The sequence below is a fragment of the Natrix helvetica genome (genome assembly GCF_964273705.1).
Source record: "Natrix helvetica genome assembly, chromosome: 16".
Classification (NCBI taxonomy): Eukaryota; Metazoa; Chordata; class Lepidosauria; order Squamata; family Natricidae; genus Natrix; species Natrix helvetica.
The window spans coordinates 10,873,842-10,886,635 of NC_138563.1; the positions used below are offsets into that span (position 1 = coordinate 10,873,842).

Here is a 12,794-nt window from a genome sequence, read left to right on the forward strand (position 1 = left end):
TGACCGGAAGTTCAGTTCCCCCACCAGAGAGTCTCCTAGCGCGGCGTACTTTTTCCTCTACCTGTCATAACCGAAAGCCCTGTCAATGGTGGAGACAACTGGAAAACCCTCCCCTTGCCATAGAGTCTTCTTCTGGTGCACTGGGCTTCTCTCCCCTCTCCCCGCCCTCCTCTCAAAATTGTGGCGCCGACTGGTGACGGAGCTGCAGCAGAGGGAGGAAAGAGCCACATGGGGCTCCAGAGCTGCAGTTTGCTGAGCCCTGCCCTAAGGGATCAAACTGGGACAGGTCTGACAGACATAATTGGACGGGGAAGGTGACCGGAGTTGATCTTCTCTCCTTCCAGGTGGTAGCAGGATTCAACCGCCTCCGCCAGGAGCAGAGAGGTCTGGCTTCGAAGGCGGCTGAGCTGGAGATGGAGCTGAACGAACACAAGTACGTCGTGGCCACAGAGGGAACGGGGGGACTTTCTTCGCAGATAAAAAAAAGCCGGATGTTTTTCTGCCTTGGTTGGAATTCAATTAGGGTAGCCTAGATCCCCCTAGTACAGGTAGTCCTTGACTTACGACCACAATTGAGACCCAAATTCCAGTTGCTAAGCGTGACAGCTAAGTGAGCTTTGCCCCATTGACAACCTTTCTTGCCCCACCTGTTAAGTGAATCACTGCACTTGTTAGCTTAGCGACACGGTTGTTAAGTGAATTTGACCTCGAAATTGACTTGGCTTATCAGGAGGTCGCAAAAGGGGATCCCATGACCCGAGGACGCTGTAACCGTCATAAATATGAGTTAGTTGCCAGCGTCTCAATTTTGCTCTCGTGACCACGGGGATGCTTAAGTATGAAAAACAGTCAAGGCACTCTTTTCAGTAGCTTCGAATGGTCACTAAGTTGTAAGTCAAGGACTACCTGTGTCCAGAATGCGACTCCTCTGGGCAGCGATGAGGCTTCAAGGCGTAAACCTTGCAAACTGATTATTCTAGCTTCTTTCCTGGTTTTGGCCTTGCCTGGAGCTGCTGAAACGAGCTTGGCCTTTTCGTCTCCTCTGCAGGTTGGTTATCGAGACCCTCCGAGACGTGGACCCCAGCAGGAAGTGCTTCCGCATGGTGGGGGGGGTGTTGGTGGAGCGCACCGTTAAGGAGGTCCTCCCAGCCCTGGAAAACAACAAGGAGCAGGTAAGCTAGAGTCACTGGACAGCAAGATGGACGGCCGAAAAAGAAAACCATAAATAAAGAATGCTTTTCGGACACTGGTCAGCCTCTCCCACTCTCAGTGAGGCAGCAAAGGTGTATTTGGCCCCTTTAATGAAGATTTAGAAGGCCTTTGTTGTCACTTTGAATGTCCACTGATTGGCATACATTAAAATGGAATTGCGTTGCATAACAGCTCTCCAAGGGTCTCCACCTCCAATATACCCTACAGTCCAGGGGTCTCCAATCTTGGCAACTTTAAGCCTGGCGGACTTCAACTCCCAGAATTCCCCGGCCTGCTCTGCTTTTCACCACCAGCCTTCATTCATTTTCTTGCATGAATAAAAAATCCCAGCCTCCCAGTTCAGTTCACGTTGGACATAATTCCGTGTTAACTGCAGGGAGTTATTTTTATGAGCCTAGCTCCGCCCAAATAGACACGCCTGCCTCTTCAAGGAAAGTGAAAAGAGAGCCTCCCTCCCTCCCTTCCTTTAGTCTCCTTCCTTCCTTTCTTTTCTTTACTCCCCTTCTTTCTTCCTCCCTTCCTGCTTCCCCTTTTCCTCCCTTTTTCTTTTTTCCTTCCCTTCTTCTCTTCCTTCCATTCCTCCCTTTTCTTTCCTTCCTTCTCCTTTCCTCCCTTTTCTTTCTTTTTTCTTTTCTCTCTCTCTCCCTCCCTTCCTTTCTTTCTACTTTCCTTTCTTACTATTTTTAAGAAATAATCTAAGGCAGCGAACATATCTAATTCTCCTTCCTCCTCCTCCTCCTATTTTCCCTACAATAATAGCAACCCTGTGAGGTGAAGTGAGCTGGGCTGAGAGAGAATGACCAGCCCCATGGTCATCCAGCCGGATTTCGTGGCTCAGGCGGGACTTGAACGTCCAGGTGCCCCATTGGCTGGCTCTTGCCGCTCTTCCCTCTTTGTCCCCCTGCAGATCAACAAGATCATTGAGACCCTGAGCCAGCAGCTGCAGTCCAAAGGCCGGGAACTGAACGAGTTCCGCGAGAAGCACAACATCCGCCTGATGGGCGAGGAAGAGCAGAAGCCGCCTGCCAAAGAGAGCCCAGAGGCTGCCAAATCCAGTTCCGCCGGGGTCCTGGTCTCTTAAAAAAAGAAGCGTGGACTTGTATGGAAGGACTTGACCCCACCCTCCCTCCCTCAGCCCACAGTTGCAGCTTTGGATCTCAAGAGACCCCCACCGTTATCACTGTGGATGTTATAGGGTCATCTCCTCTTGTGTTTTGTGAAATAAATGTTGGTTTGTTGTGAAATGTAGGCAAGCGTGCACGTGTAGAGTTACCTTTATGGCATGGGGGTAGGGCTTGTCTGTCTCCGTGTGAACTTTAAGATGAGTGGACTTTACAACTCATAGAATTCCCCGGGCAGCAATTCCCTGGTGATAACACTTTCCTTTTGATGTCTGTCCCCATTGCATACCTGCTTACTCTCCTGTGATCCCTTTCTCTGCAGTCTCCCCAGTGTTGAGATTGAGAGACAGAAAATGGGCGTGGCTGGCAAGGGAATTCTGGGACTTGAAGTCCACCCATCTTAAAAGCAGCCTATTTGAGGCCATTCCAGCTAAAGCCCTTTCTGGTTCCCTGACTTATTTAACAATGGAGAAATGAGGACAATTGCCAAGGTGAAATTCTGGGCAGTGCCTTTTGGAGCTTCGTTTTCTCACACGGGAAGTGGCCTCGCTAGCAAAATATGGCAATTGCTGTCCTGTAAACATAGTGGGTATTGGTTTGGGAAAGCCATGCCCCAGATCACCTCTTAAGACAAATCCCACCACCGAATGAATTGTAAGAAATATTTAGGATTGTTTCATTTTGTAATTTTGAATTTTGTATTTTTCAGACTTATAAGACGCACTAAGATTTTGAAGAGGTAAATTTGAAAAGAAAGTTTTGTACTCTATGGGCCTCCCAAACCTTCTGCACTCCTCTCTCTTTTTTTTTTTTTTTGCAAAAAACAGGGCATGCATAGGCTTCGGGAGGCTTGTAGAGTGCTCCCTGGGGCGGGGGGGGGGGGGCAAAAATGAGCACAAAATGGCTCATTTCTGCCCTCCCGAGCCCCCAGGAGCACTTTGCAGGCCTCCCAAACCCTCTGCACGTCCATTTTTGCAAAAACCAGGATGCTCGGGGGCTGGGGTTTCAGGAGGCCGAAAATGCTGTATTCAGTGTATATGACGCACCCAGATTTTCACCCTCCTTTGGGGGGAAAAGGTGTTTCTTATACGCCGCAAAATACAATAATGGGCACATTTATTTAGTCCTTTATGAAAAATGAAAAAAAAAAACCATGCTTGGTTTGTAGGTAGCACATTTTTAAAGCGAGCAAGGTGACTATTTTAACTCTAGTAGCCCTTCAGCTTCTTCACCAGAAGCCTTTTCCTCTTTTGTCACAACTGGGGAAGTTGACCAACAGCTCCCACCCCAAATGCAGCAGCAACATGGTCTAATTTTGTTAAAATACGAGAATCGGAATCTATGCCTCTGGGAGGAATTCCCTCTCTTAAAAGCCCCTTTTCTACAAAACCTATATTCATGTGAAAATATATTTGCTTTAATTCATACATTAGAAGCCACAATACTTGGTCTTTGACTTATGACCATAATTGAGCCCAAAACTTCCCATTCTTATCACAAGTGGCAAAATGGGCTCACTTCACACTGGGACCGTCATAAGTCGGTTGCCAAGTATCCAAATTTTGATCACATGACTACAGGAATCCTGTGGCTGATCCAATCAAACCTCTAATGGGACCAGAACCGTTAAAAACCAAGTTAAGTTGAAGATGCCACTTTTTGCAATAGTGGGGAATATCTATAGCTCGGTTGTAGGACGAGGCTGGAGGGTGTTCTCCTTGTCAGTAATAGAAGCAGGTGAATTCCTCAAAGAATAGCTTTGTCGGAAAGATCATATTGGCACATCTCTGGTGAAAACCAACTCTAAGGCGCCCTTCGGTTTTCACCTAATTAATTTTTTTCCCCCTCAACCCCTAGTCACATGGCCCAATCACTGCAGTGTCCGCTGGTCTGGTGACATCACTCCTTCCTCCGGCCAGGTGTCAGAACGTCCTTGGTTCCCAAGAGAAAAGTATTTTGTTTTGACTACGCAAGCCCAGCTATCTCTAATCCCCCCTCCCTCGCTCCAATGTGGCAGCACTGAAGCTCCGAGATGGCCAGCTTCAGGGTTGACACTCCGAGCTTCTGGGTGGGTTTTCAAAGGTTTCGTTACCAGGCCAGGTAACGTCTTCAGCAGAGTTTAGGGGGTGTCAGTTTTCAGACAAACACACCTAAACTCCGCTGAAGATGTTACCTCGCCTGGTAACGAAACGTTCGGAAACCAACTCAAAAGCTCAAGAGAACAAACCTCCCACCCTCATTCCACTTTATTAGATTTTGTTTTAAAAGATTGGATCAAAGGAAAAGTCAAACTTTTATTTGTAAATTGGGTAAAACTTTATTTATAAACTGGGAATACATCTCAGTTATTTAAGGAGGAGACTTCTTGCTAGCATTTTTGGTTTATGTCAGATACTTGTGTGCCCAAAGAGACGTCTTTCTGGCATGCACGTTTACTCCATCTGAGCGGGCCAACTCTCCAGAGCCAAAAAGAAACATATTTCGGGAGTGGTGGAAGAAGCATTTGACAGTCCCAGCTGGTGAGCAAAATCCCGGCTTTCACGGCGAGATCCTTAAGGTGCAGATCTCTGGGCATGGGGTCTTCCCATCGGCTCCAAACCCACCCACCAGGTACAGTTTGTCATTCCAGAGGCACGTTCGGTGGCCGCATCTCTTCTGCGCATGGGTCGAAGAAGGAAAGTGGAACCAGTTGGCTGGCGACGCCCCTGCAAGAGCGAAACAGACACTCCTAAATCCTTAACGAACGCTCGCTTAGCAATTGCTCAGAATTACAACAGCCCAGAAAAAAGTGACTTTGGGCTGGCCTTCGCACTTAGCAACCGTTGCAGGGTCCCTACACGGACACGATTGCAAGGCCGGTTGCCCGCTGACTCACCTCACTTGTGCCCGTTGCCCCCGGCCCCCGTCTCGCTGTCAGAGGCCTTCAGGAACGACTTCTGCAGCTGGCAAGGTTTTCCTGAAGGCCTCTGCAACCGATCTCAGGAGGTCTCTTATTGGCTTCAGGAAAGCCTTGCTGGCTGCAGAAGGAATGGGCTGGCAAGGCAGTTGCCGAGGGGTGGCAGTGGTGGGTTGCAGGCGGTACACCACAGTACGGGTGTACAGAGCCTGCCCGGAGCACCGGGTAGGGTTCCGGTACGGTGCTCCAGAGGGCCCACCCGCCCGCCCTCTCTCCTTACCTGTTCTTTAAAGCCTTTGGCGCATGGCGTGTACAGTGCCTGCTCAACGCTCCGCTGAGCAGCTGGAGCGTCGCGAAGGCTTGTGGAAGCGTCAGAGGCAGCTACGAAGCATGTGCTCACGTCCATGTGGGCGATGCCAGGCCCGTTCCAACTGTACCGGTTGGAACAGGATCCGGAAGCCACCACTGGGGTGGGGGTGGGGGGCTGGCTGCAACTGTCCAAAGGTAATTAGTAGGGCAGCTCCCCCCGTCCCCGTCCCCACCCTTAATTTTTAGCTTAATTTTTACCTGTGCACCCTGTAGTGAGTGGGGTCTTAATTAGGGCTTATATTGGGCACACCTGTAAAAAATCAAGCTAGGACTTACTTTTGGGGTAGGTCATATTTTGGGGGAAACATGATTATTGTGCAATTATCGTAAGTTGAGGACCACCTTCGAAGGTTCCAATCTCGGATGGCCAGGCTGTTGATTGCAATTCCCTGAGTTGAAGTGAGCTCTTAGGAATTCCACTTTTCTTGCGACCGGGACGGGTGAGGGCGGACAGGACAAGTTGCGTGGCGGAAACTGAGAAGACCTACTTGTGTTCTCTATCAGTGGCTCAGGTTAGAGCACTTTAAGACTTGTGGACAAACCTGGCCACTTTGAGACTTGTGGACTTCAATGCCCAGGATTCCCCAGTCAGCATTTAAAGTCCAGAAGTCTTATAGTGGCCAGTAGTGGAGACCCCTGGGTCAGAGGAAGAGAAAGGATTTCTTAAGAACTCTTACTGGCGTCGTAGATGTAAAGGTCATTGCAGATGGCATCTCGGCCCCTCTTCAGGGTCTCTCCCCCAAAGATGACCGCGAAGGGCCCAACCACCGTGCAGGAATGGTGCCTTAGGCCCTTGGGAGCCTCCTGGGACCCCTTTTCAGTGGCCACTAAGTGAGTGAGCTTCTCAGTCAGCTCCGGGGCCTGGGTAGACTCTACCTGCGGAAGAAAAGGCAGAGACAGCTTGGCCAGATCTTAAGGATGCTGCACCTTTTGGCTGACTTCCTTTTGAACTAATTTAACCTTATTAGGCATACATGCAGCTGTGAGCCCTGCTGGCTGGGGAATTCTGGGAATCGAAGTCCATCTTCTGGAGGCAGGGTTAGCATGCTAAAAATATTGCTGACCATCCTTGATCTCATGAATTTTGGAGGAGCCCTAGGGATTTCCTCCTTGCTAGCAAGATTTTGATATTGGGGGGGGGGGGAGGCACATGCCCAGCAGGTCCTCTGGTTCATGTCCCTCTCATAATTTAGCCCATCTTCTCATCAAGCAGTTTAGGGCAGCCCCTCCTGCTTTCTGAATTACTGTATAATTTTGAGCCCCACAAGGAGGACAGGAAAGGTGGCAAGGGACAGAGAGGACCCCCGAGACTTTAGCCTAGGCTGACCCTAAGGAACCATTTCCACTGGGGCCTTGGCTTTCACAGTCTTTGTCTGGAAAGACAGGGAGTCTTCTGCTTGAGCAGGGGGTTGGACTAGAAGACCTCTAAGGTTCCTTCCAGCTCTTGTTATTCTGTGTTCTTTTGAGCTACCAGACTGTAGTCCACGGACTGGCATCTGACTCACGTGGACCTTTCCTTTGCCCCAATGCCCGGCCACGTCGCAGTCTGCAGAATCGCGCCCTCCAAAGACCAAGAGTTTGTAGCCGCTGCTCTTTCCCTGTCGGCCATAATCCTCGAGCAGCATGGCAGAGTGGCCGGCTCGGGAGGCTGTCCGTGACTCCTCTTCTTTGTACCTTGGAGGAGGAGGAGGAGGAGGAGGAGGAGAAAGAACAGGGAGAGGAGGAAGAGGAAGAAAAGGGAAAGAAGGAGGAAGAAGAAAAGGAGAAAGCAAAGACTTTGATTTTCAATGGCTCAGTTTTCTTCTGCCTGCTTTTAAAATATCATTTTTGGTTCTGCTGAGAATAAGCTTTGACACAAACTAAGTGTCGTTTAAACACTGCAAAATGCAAATGTATCATCTCCAGTTGTATAATCGCGTTTGTGTTTTGTACTCCTTATCTACCCGTAGCCTTAGCTTGTGCTCATAGTTTACAAAGCGCACACTGTCTTTACAGGTGCCCTGTGTGCAGTGGCTTGCTTTGGTTTACCCCGTCCGTGGAGATTCCCACAGGTCCTGGTTGCCCCAAAGGGGCTTTTTCAAAAGGCAACTGGATTTCCTTGGTTTTTCCTTGAAGTCGTTTCGCTCCTCGTCGGAGAAGCTTCTTCAGTTTTGAAGTGAAGCGAAAGAAGAAGGAAAGCTGAAGAAAGCTTCTTGGATGAGAAGCGAAACCTCTTCAAGGAAAAACAAAGAAAGTCCAATTGCCTTTTGATAAAGCAAAAGGAGCATTTAGTTTAGCACAGTGATGGCTAACCCCCTTCCCCTGCACATGCATGTGTGACACTCCCACACACACCCCGTGCTCCTCGCACATGCGCAGCAGAGACCCAAAAACCAGCTGGCCGGCAGGAGGCGTGTGCGCATGCATGGTGGAGCTGAGCAGGGATGACGGCTCATGTGCGCACAGAAAGGGCCGAGGGTGTCTCTGCCAGCACATGGGCCCCCTGGGCTCCATTTTCACTGGCAGAGGGCTAGCAAAACAAACTAAAAAACAAAACAAAAGGAGAAATGTTTCCCCTCTTGCATTTGAGCATGCAAGAAGGGACAGGGTAGGAGAAAGGGAAAGACGAAAGAGAAAGAAGGGAAGATGGGAAGAGAGCAAGAAAGGCAAAATAAGGAAAGAAGAGATGGAAGAAGAAAGAAGAATGAAGAGGAATGGAAAAAGAAGGAAGGAAGGAGGGAGGGAGGGAGGGAGGGAGGGAGGGAGGGAGGGAGATTATAATGAGAGTGAAGGAGGGTCTCAGGGAAATCCTGCCTTACCACTTGGCCATCATAGGTGCCCCCGACACAAGTGGCATTGAGCTGGCCATGCCCATTCCAGCCCCCCGAGGTTAAGCACAACCTTGATGTGGCTCTCAATAAAATCGGGTTTGACACCCCTGGCATGGCCGTATGTCTCCATTGGCCAGGCACAGAGTGGGACCTTACCAGTAGGTCTTGTTGCTAGGCTGCAGGTGCAATGTGAAGATGCTGGCGTAACGCCGCTGGGTGCGCAGGCCACCCTCCCGGCCCACCACCAGCAATTCATGCTCCGTCAGCTTGGTGCAAGTATGGCTGCTCAGCCCCACGGGGGTCTCGGATGTCCTGGCCGCCCAGCCTTCCCACTGCTTCTGCTCCACATCGAAGCTGCAGACGTCAGAGACCCTGCGAGATCCATCCCACCCACCCACCACACACAGCAAGTGGTCGCCCAGCACCACCGCCTGGTGGTGACTGCGGCGGTAGCCGTGTTCCGGAGCAAGCGTGCACACCGTCTGGACGGCTGGGTCAAAGGCCACCACATCTCCCAGGGGGGGCTCCTGCGTGTCCTGAGTCTTCAGCCCCCCAAAGATCAGGAGCTTTCCTTGCACTAGGTTGCAGGAATGGAAGCCGCGAGCCAAGAGGTCACTGCCGACCACTGGCTCCCATTCCCAGCGGCTTTCACCCGAGGCGAACATGTTGGTCTTGAGCTGGAGCAGGCCAGATGAAAGCTGGAGAGGATGAGAGGGAAAATGGGCGTCATCATATTGGAGCACAACCACAAACTTCATTAGAAGAGTAGCAAGCTTTGGGATAGAACATAGATTAGAATAATAAGAGTTGAAAGAGACCTTGGAGGTCTTCTAGCCCATCCCCTGCCCAAGGCGGGCGGGAAAAATTCACACTGAAATGTTGGCAACGCTGGATAAAGAGTTAAAGTATGGAGGATTAACATGGCAGGAGAACCTCTAATAAATTCTAATAAAAGAGAGACATCTTGTTTTAAACCACGGTTTGTGGACTAAACTGTAATTGGCTGAATTCTCATATCTTGGTTGGGGTGACCAGATGTCCTTTGTTATAAAGGACAGCTTTCTCCTTCCGAAAGCTGTTCTTCAGGTTGATTTCTTTTTCAAAAATAAACTTTTGTCATTCAATTTTTACCCTGCAGATACTGTACAACACACAATCTTTCACAATATAAATGTTACATTATAAAGGTTCACATTTTTTACAATGCACAACCTTTCACCTTCATGTGAAAAATATACTGTACCCTCTTTTTACCCTGCACTGTTCAATTTCAGATATTTTTATTCGAATAAACCTTTCTTTTCTTTTCTTTTATATATACACACACATACACAAACACACACACACACACACTCTCTCTCCTTACAAGGCTCTTCCAAATTTGCTCCCCCCCCCAAAAAAAAACAGTGCTTTATTCCTCACCCACCCCAAATATAGGATTGCTGTATCCCTTCTAAACCAGTAATTTTAACAAATGACAGCTTAATTAACACAAGGGATGAAGCAGGCTGCAATAGCTAATTTGCAGAACTGGCAAGCCAAAATAAAGCCACGGCTGTGTTTTGGGAATATTGCCAGGAAAAATCTAACCTATTGATTGCAACAATCATGTTTCTTAGCTAAAGAAGAAAGAAAGAAAAACAGGCATCAGCTATAGAAAAATGCCGCATTCGAGAGGGGGAGAAAAACCTCAGAAAAATGAATTCTTGCTCAGCAGGGTGGCTTCTTACCAGCTGGCCTGGGTCTGCTGCCCCAGTGACTAGTGTGCAAAGGCATGCACGCTTGCTGTTTTGCACGCTCAGCCCTCCCCGTCCCTCCTCCCCTCCTGCAGGAGGAGGCACCCCTGGAAGTGTGTATGTGGCTCTGGCAGCTTCCTCACCTTTGCAAGCTGCCCTGGGGCCTACCTTGCCCTGGGGATCCTGGCAGTGGTGCAGAGCCTGGTTGCTAGGCAACCGCAGCCAGCCCAGGCCAGGAGGAGGCAGGCCGTGGAGGCCTGGCTTGGGTGGGGCAGGCAGCAAGGATTGGGGTAGGGGGCAGCTCTACTTTCTCCCCCAAATCTTTGCTTTCAGGGGTGTGGACCTCACACCCTCCTAGGCACAGGGGCTGTGGAGCATGGGAGTTGCAGGACAAGGGGCACAGCTGCTTTAATGCCACTGCAGAGACCTGGCAGATAACTGGCAAAAGGACCCAACCTGATGGAGTGGGATTGGGGGGGGGGGTTAGAGCATCATTTCTTGATGATCTGGGAGTCTCTGGGCATGTGCAGAGTGGCTTTTCAGACTGGAGCCCTCCAAGGCAGCATGCCCTGTTTTTGCAGGCCTCTTTTTTATTTTTATTTTTCCTGGAAGTGCCAAGGGTTTATTTGGAATCCTCTCCCCCCTCGCCCCCCCCCCATGGAAAACAGGCCCTGCTCAGTTACTTAGGGAGCCTCTGTGCAAAATGTGTTGGTCTTCTAGTTGTTGGTGTGGAGGAGCTGGGAGGGAGACTGTCCTGGGACTCTGAGCATGTGGGGAGTGTTCCCCAGATGACATGGTTGGCTAGGGAATTCTGGGAGCTGAAGTCCACCTGTCTTAAAACAAGTTGGCTGGGGAATTCTGGGAGTTGAAGTCCAGACAATTAAATCATGCTGACTGGGGAATTCTGGGAGTTGAAATCCGTAAAATTAAATCATCCTGACTAGGGAATTCTGGGAGTTGAAATCCAGACAATTAAATCTTGCTGACTGGGAAATTCTGGGAGTTGAAATCCGTAAAATTAAATCATCCTGACTGGGGAATTCTGCGAATTGAAATCCAGACAATTAAATCATGCTGATTGGGAATTCTGGGAGTTGCAATCCAGACAATTAAATCATGCTGACTGGGGAATTCTGGGAGTTGAAATCCAGACAAGTAAATCATGCTGACTGGGGAATTCTGGGAGTTGAAATCCAGACAAGTAAATCATGCTGACTGGGGAATTCTGGGATTGAAATCCAGACAAGTAAATCATGCTGACTGGGGAATTCTGGGATTGAAATCCAGACAAGTAAATCATGCTGACTGGGGAATTCTGGGAGTTGCAATCCAGACAAGTAAATCATGCTGATTGGGGAATTCTGGGATTGAAATCCAGACAAGTAAATCATGCTGACTGGGGAATTCTGGGAGCTGAAGTCCACCCACCTTAAGAGTTGCCAAGCTTTGAAACACTGAAAGTAAAGCAGAAGTGGGAAACTGTTGTCGACTGATGGGTTTTAGTGTGATCCTCTTGGTAGATTTACATTAAACAAATCACAAAGGTTTCAGAATGCGAAATATTAAAGCTTCCTCTCCTTATCTCTTCCAGAGGATGAAATGCCAATAAAATCCTGGGTCGTTGCAAAGCGAGGATCTCATTTCTCTCCTGGTTTGTAGCCTAATCTGCTCCTTATTTATTATTTTTCCATGCTTTTACAAAATAGGCAAATGCACAAATATGCAGAGCTGCCCAAGGCTCAGAAATCAGCTTTTTTCTTTCATCCTGTGACTAAAATGGCTTCAGGACAGCTGCCAGCTATCACAAAGAATAAAACAAAATAATATCCCATTTGTAAGTAAAAAAACAAACAAACCCTGGATTTCTGTTTGTTTGCTCTAATACAGTCTCCATAAACAGTGGAGGTTTAAGAGTCACCTTGAACAGACATTCCCTGCCAAATTTGACACTCTCCTGCCTTACAATACCAGAAAAAGCTGCTTCTGGCCGAAATCATCCCTTAGGGTTACTTCCACCTCCCCTGTCATGTTTTATTAAAGTGTGTTGTTGTAGAATAAAATACAAATATGAACAGAGAAAGTTAAAAGAAAGAAAGAAAGAAAAAGAGGGGGAGAGAGAGAGAGAGAGAGAGAGAGAGAGAGAGAGAGAGAGAGAGAGAGAGAGAGAAAGAAAGAAAGAAGAAAGAAAGAAAAGAAAGAAAGAAAGAAAGAAAGAAAGAAAGAAAGAAAGAAAGAAAGAAAGAAAGAAAGAAAGAAGGTTGCAAAGAGAGATAAAAAGAATGAAAAAAATATTCTGGCTTCTGACTTTTTCCAATGCAGTAGAATAAAAAAAAGAATGGCAGCCTAAAATTTTGCTCTATATTTGTAAACATTTCAAGCCATTTAGAATAATTGAATCCTAAAGGTGGAAGGCACTTGGAAGTCATCTAATCCAACCCCTTCCCAATATTCATACAAACCTAGTCAAATGGTGGTCCAGTCTGTTCTTGAAATCCTTCAGTGGTGTCTAATGATAACAGAATCATTCTTAACTTTAAAGAGAAGAACTTATCCAGTTTTGTTTGCACTTTGACTTTTTCCTTGAAACTGAAAAATACATATGAAAGTTTCATCTTAGCTTTTGAAGATTAGAAGGATTAACCTTGGTCAA

At 48.2% G+C, this 12,794-nt stretch overlaps 3 protein-coding genes and 1 long non-coding RNA gene across 6 annotated transcripts in view; 2 read left to right on the forward strand and 2 right to left on the reverse strand.

The window, feature by feature from the left end:
* Window positions 1-2,460, forward strand: part of LOC309400042 (death effector domain-containing protein) — a 41,945-nt gene extending 39,485 nt beyond the window's left edge. For both annotated transcript variants that reach the window (XM_081968359.1, XM_081968358.1), the window contains 3 exons: window positions 345-433; window positions 1,049-1,172; window positions 2,120-2,460. In XM_081968359.1, the coding sequence (XP_081824485.1) occupies window positions 345-433; window positions 1,049-1,172; window positions 2,120-2,293 (387 nt within the window). In that variant the 3' untranslated portion in view covers window positions 2,294-2,460. The remainder of the gene's footprint in view (window positions 1-344; window positions 434-1,048; window positions 1,173-2,119) is intronic.
* LOC309400050 overlaps window positions 1-12,794 on the reverse strand; it is a 36,408-nt gene that overhangs the window by 14,165 nt on the left and 9,449 nt on the right. The gene's annotated exons all lie outside the window — the stretch shown is intronic.
* KLHDC9 (kelch domain containing 9) lies at window positions 4,619-10,350 on the reverse strand. 2 transcript variants are annotated; one of them, XM_081968362.1, is made up of 5 exons: window positions 10,288-10,350; window positions 8,565-9,106; window positions 7,104-7,272; window positions 6,276-6,474; window positions 4,619-5,038 (listed from the first exon to the last, which is right to left on the reverse strand). In XM_081968362.1, the coding sequence occupies exons 2-5, from the start codon at window positions 9,071-9,073 to the stop codon at window positions 4,872-4,874; spliced, it is 1,044 nt and encodes a 347-aa protein (XP_081824488.1). In that variant the 5' UTR covers window positions 9,074-9,106; window positions 10,288-10,350; the 3' UTR covers window positions 4,619-4,871. The 2 variants fall into 2 exon arrangements, with proteins under 2 accessions (XP_081824488.1, XP_081824487.1); XM_081968361.1 differs by lacking the exon at window positions 10,288-10,350 and adding an exon at window positions 10,139-10,248.
* LOC309400036 (V-type proton ATPase catalytic subunit A-like) overlaps window positions 10,312-12,794 on the forward strand; it is a 28,416-nt gene continuing 25,933 nt past the window's right edge. Inside the window, exons 1-2 of the mRNA XM_081968344.1 lie at window positions 10,312-10,410; window positions 11,736-11,795. The gene's annotated coding sequence lies outside the window, so the exon portion shown is untranslated. The remainder of the gene's footprint in view (window positions 10,411-11,735; window positions 11,796-12,794) is intronic.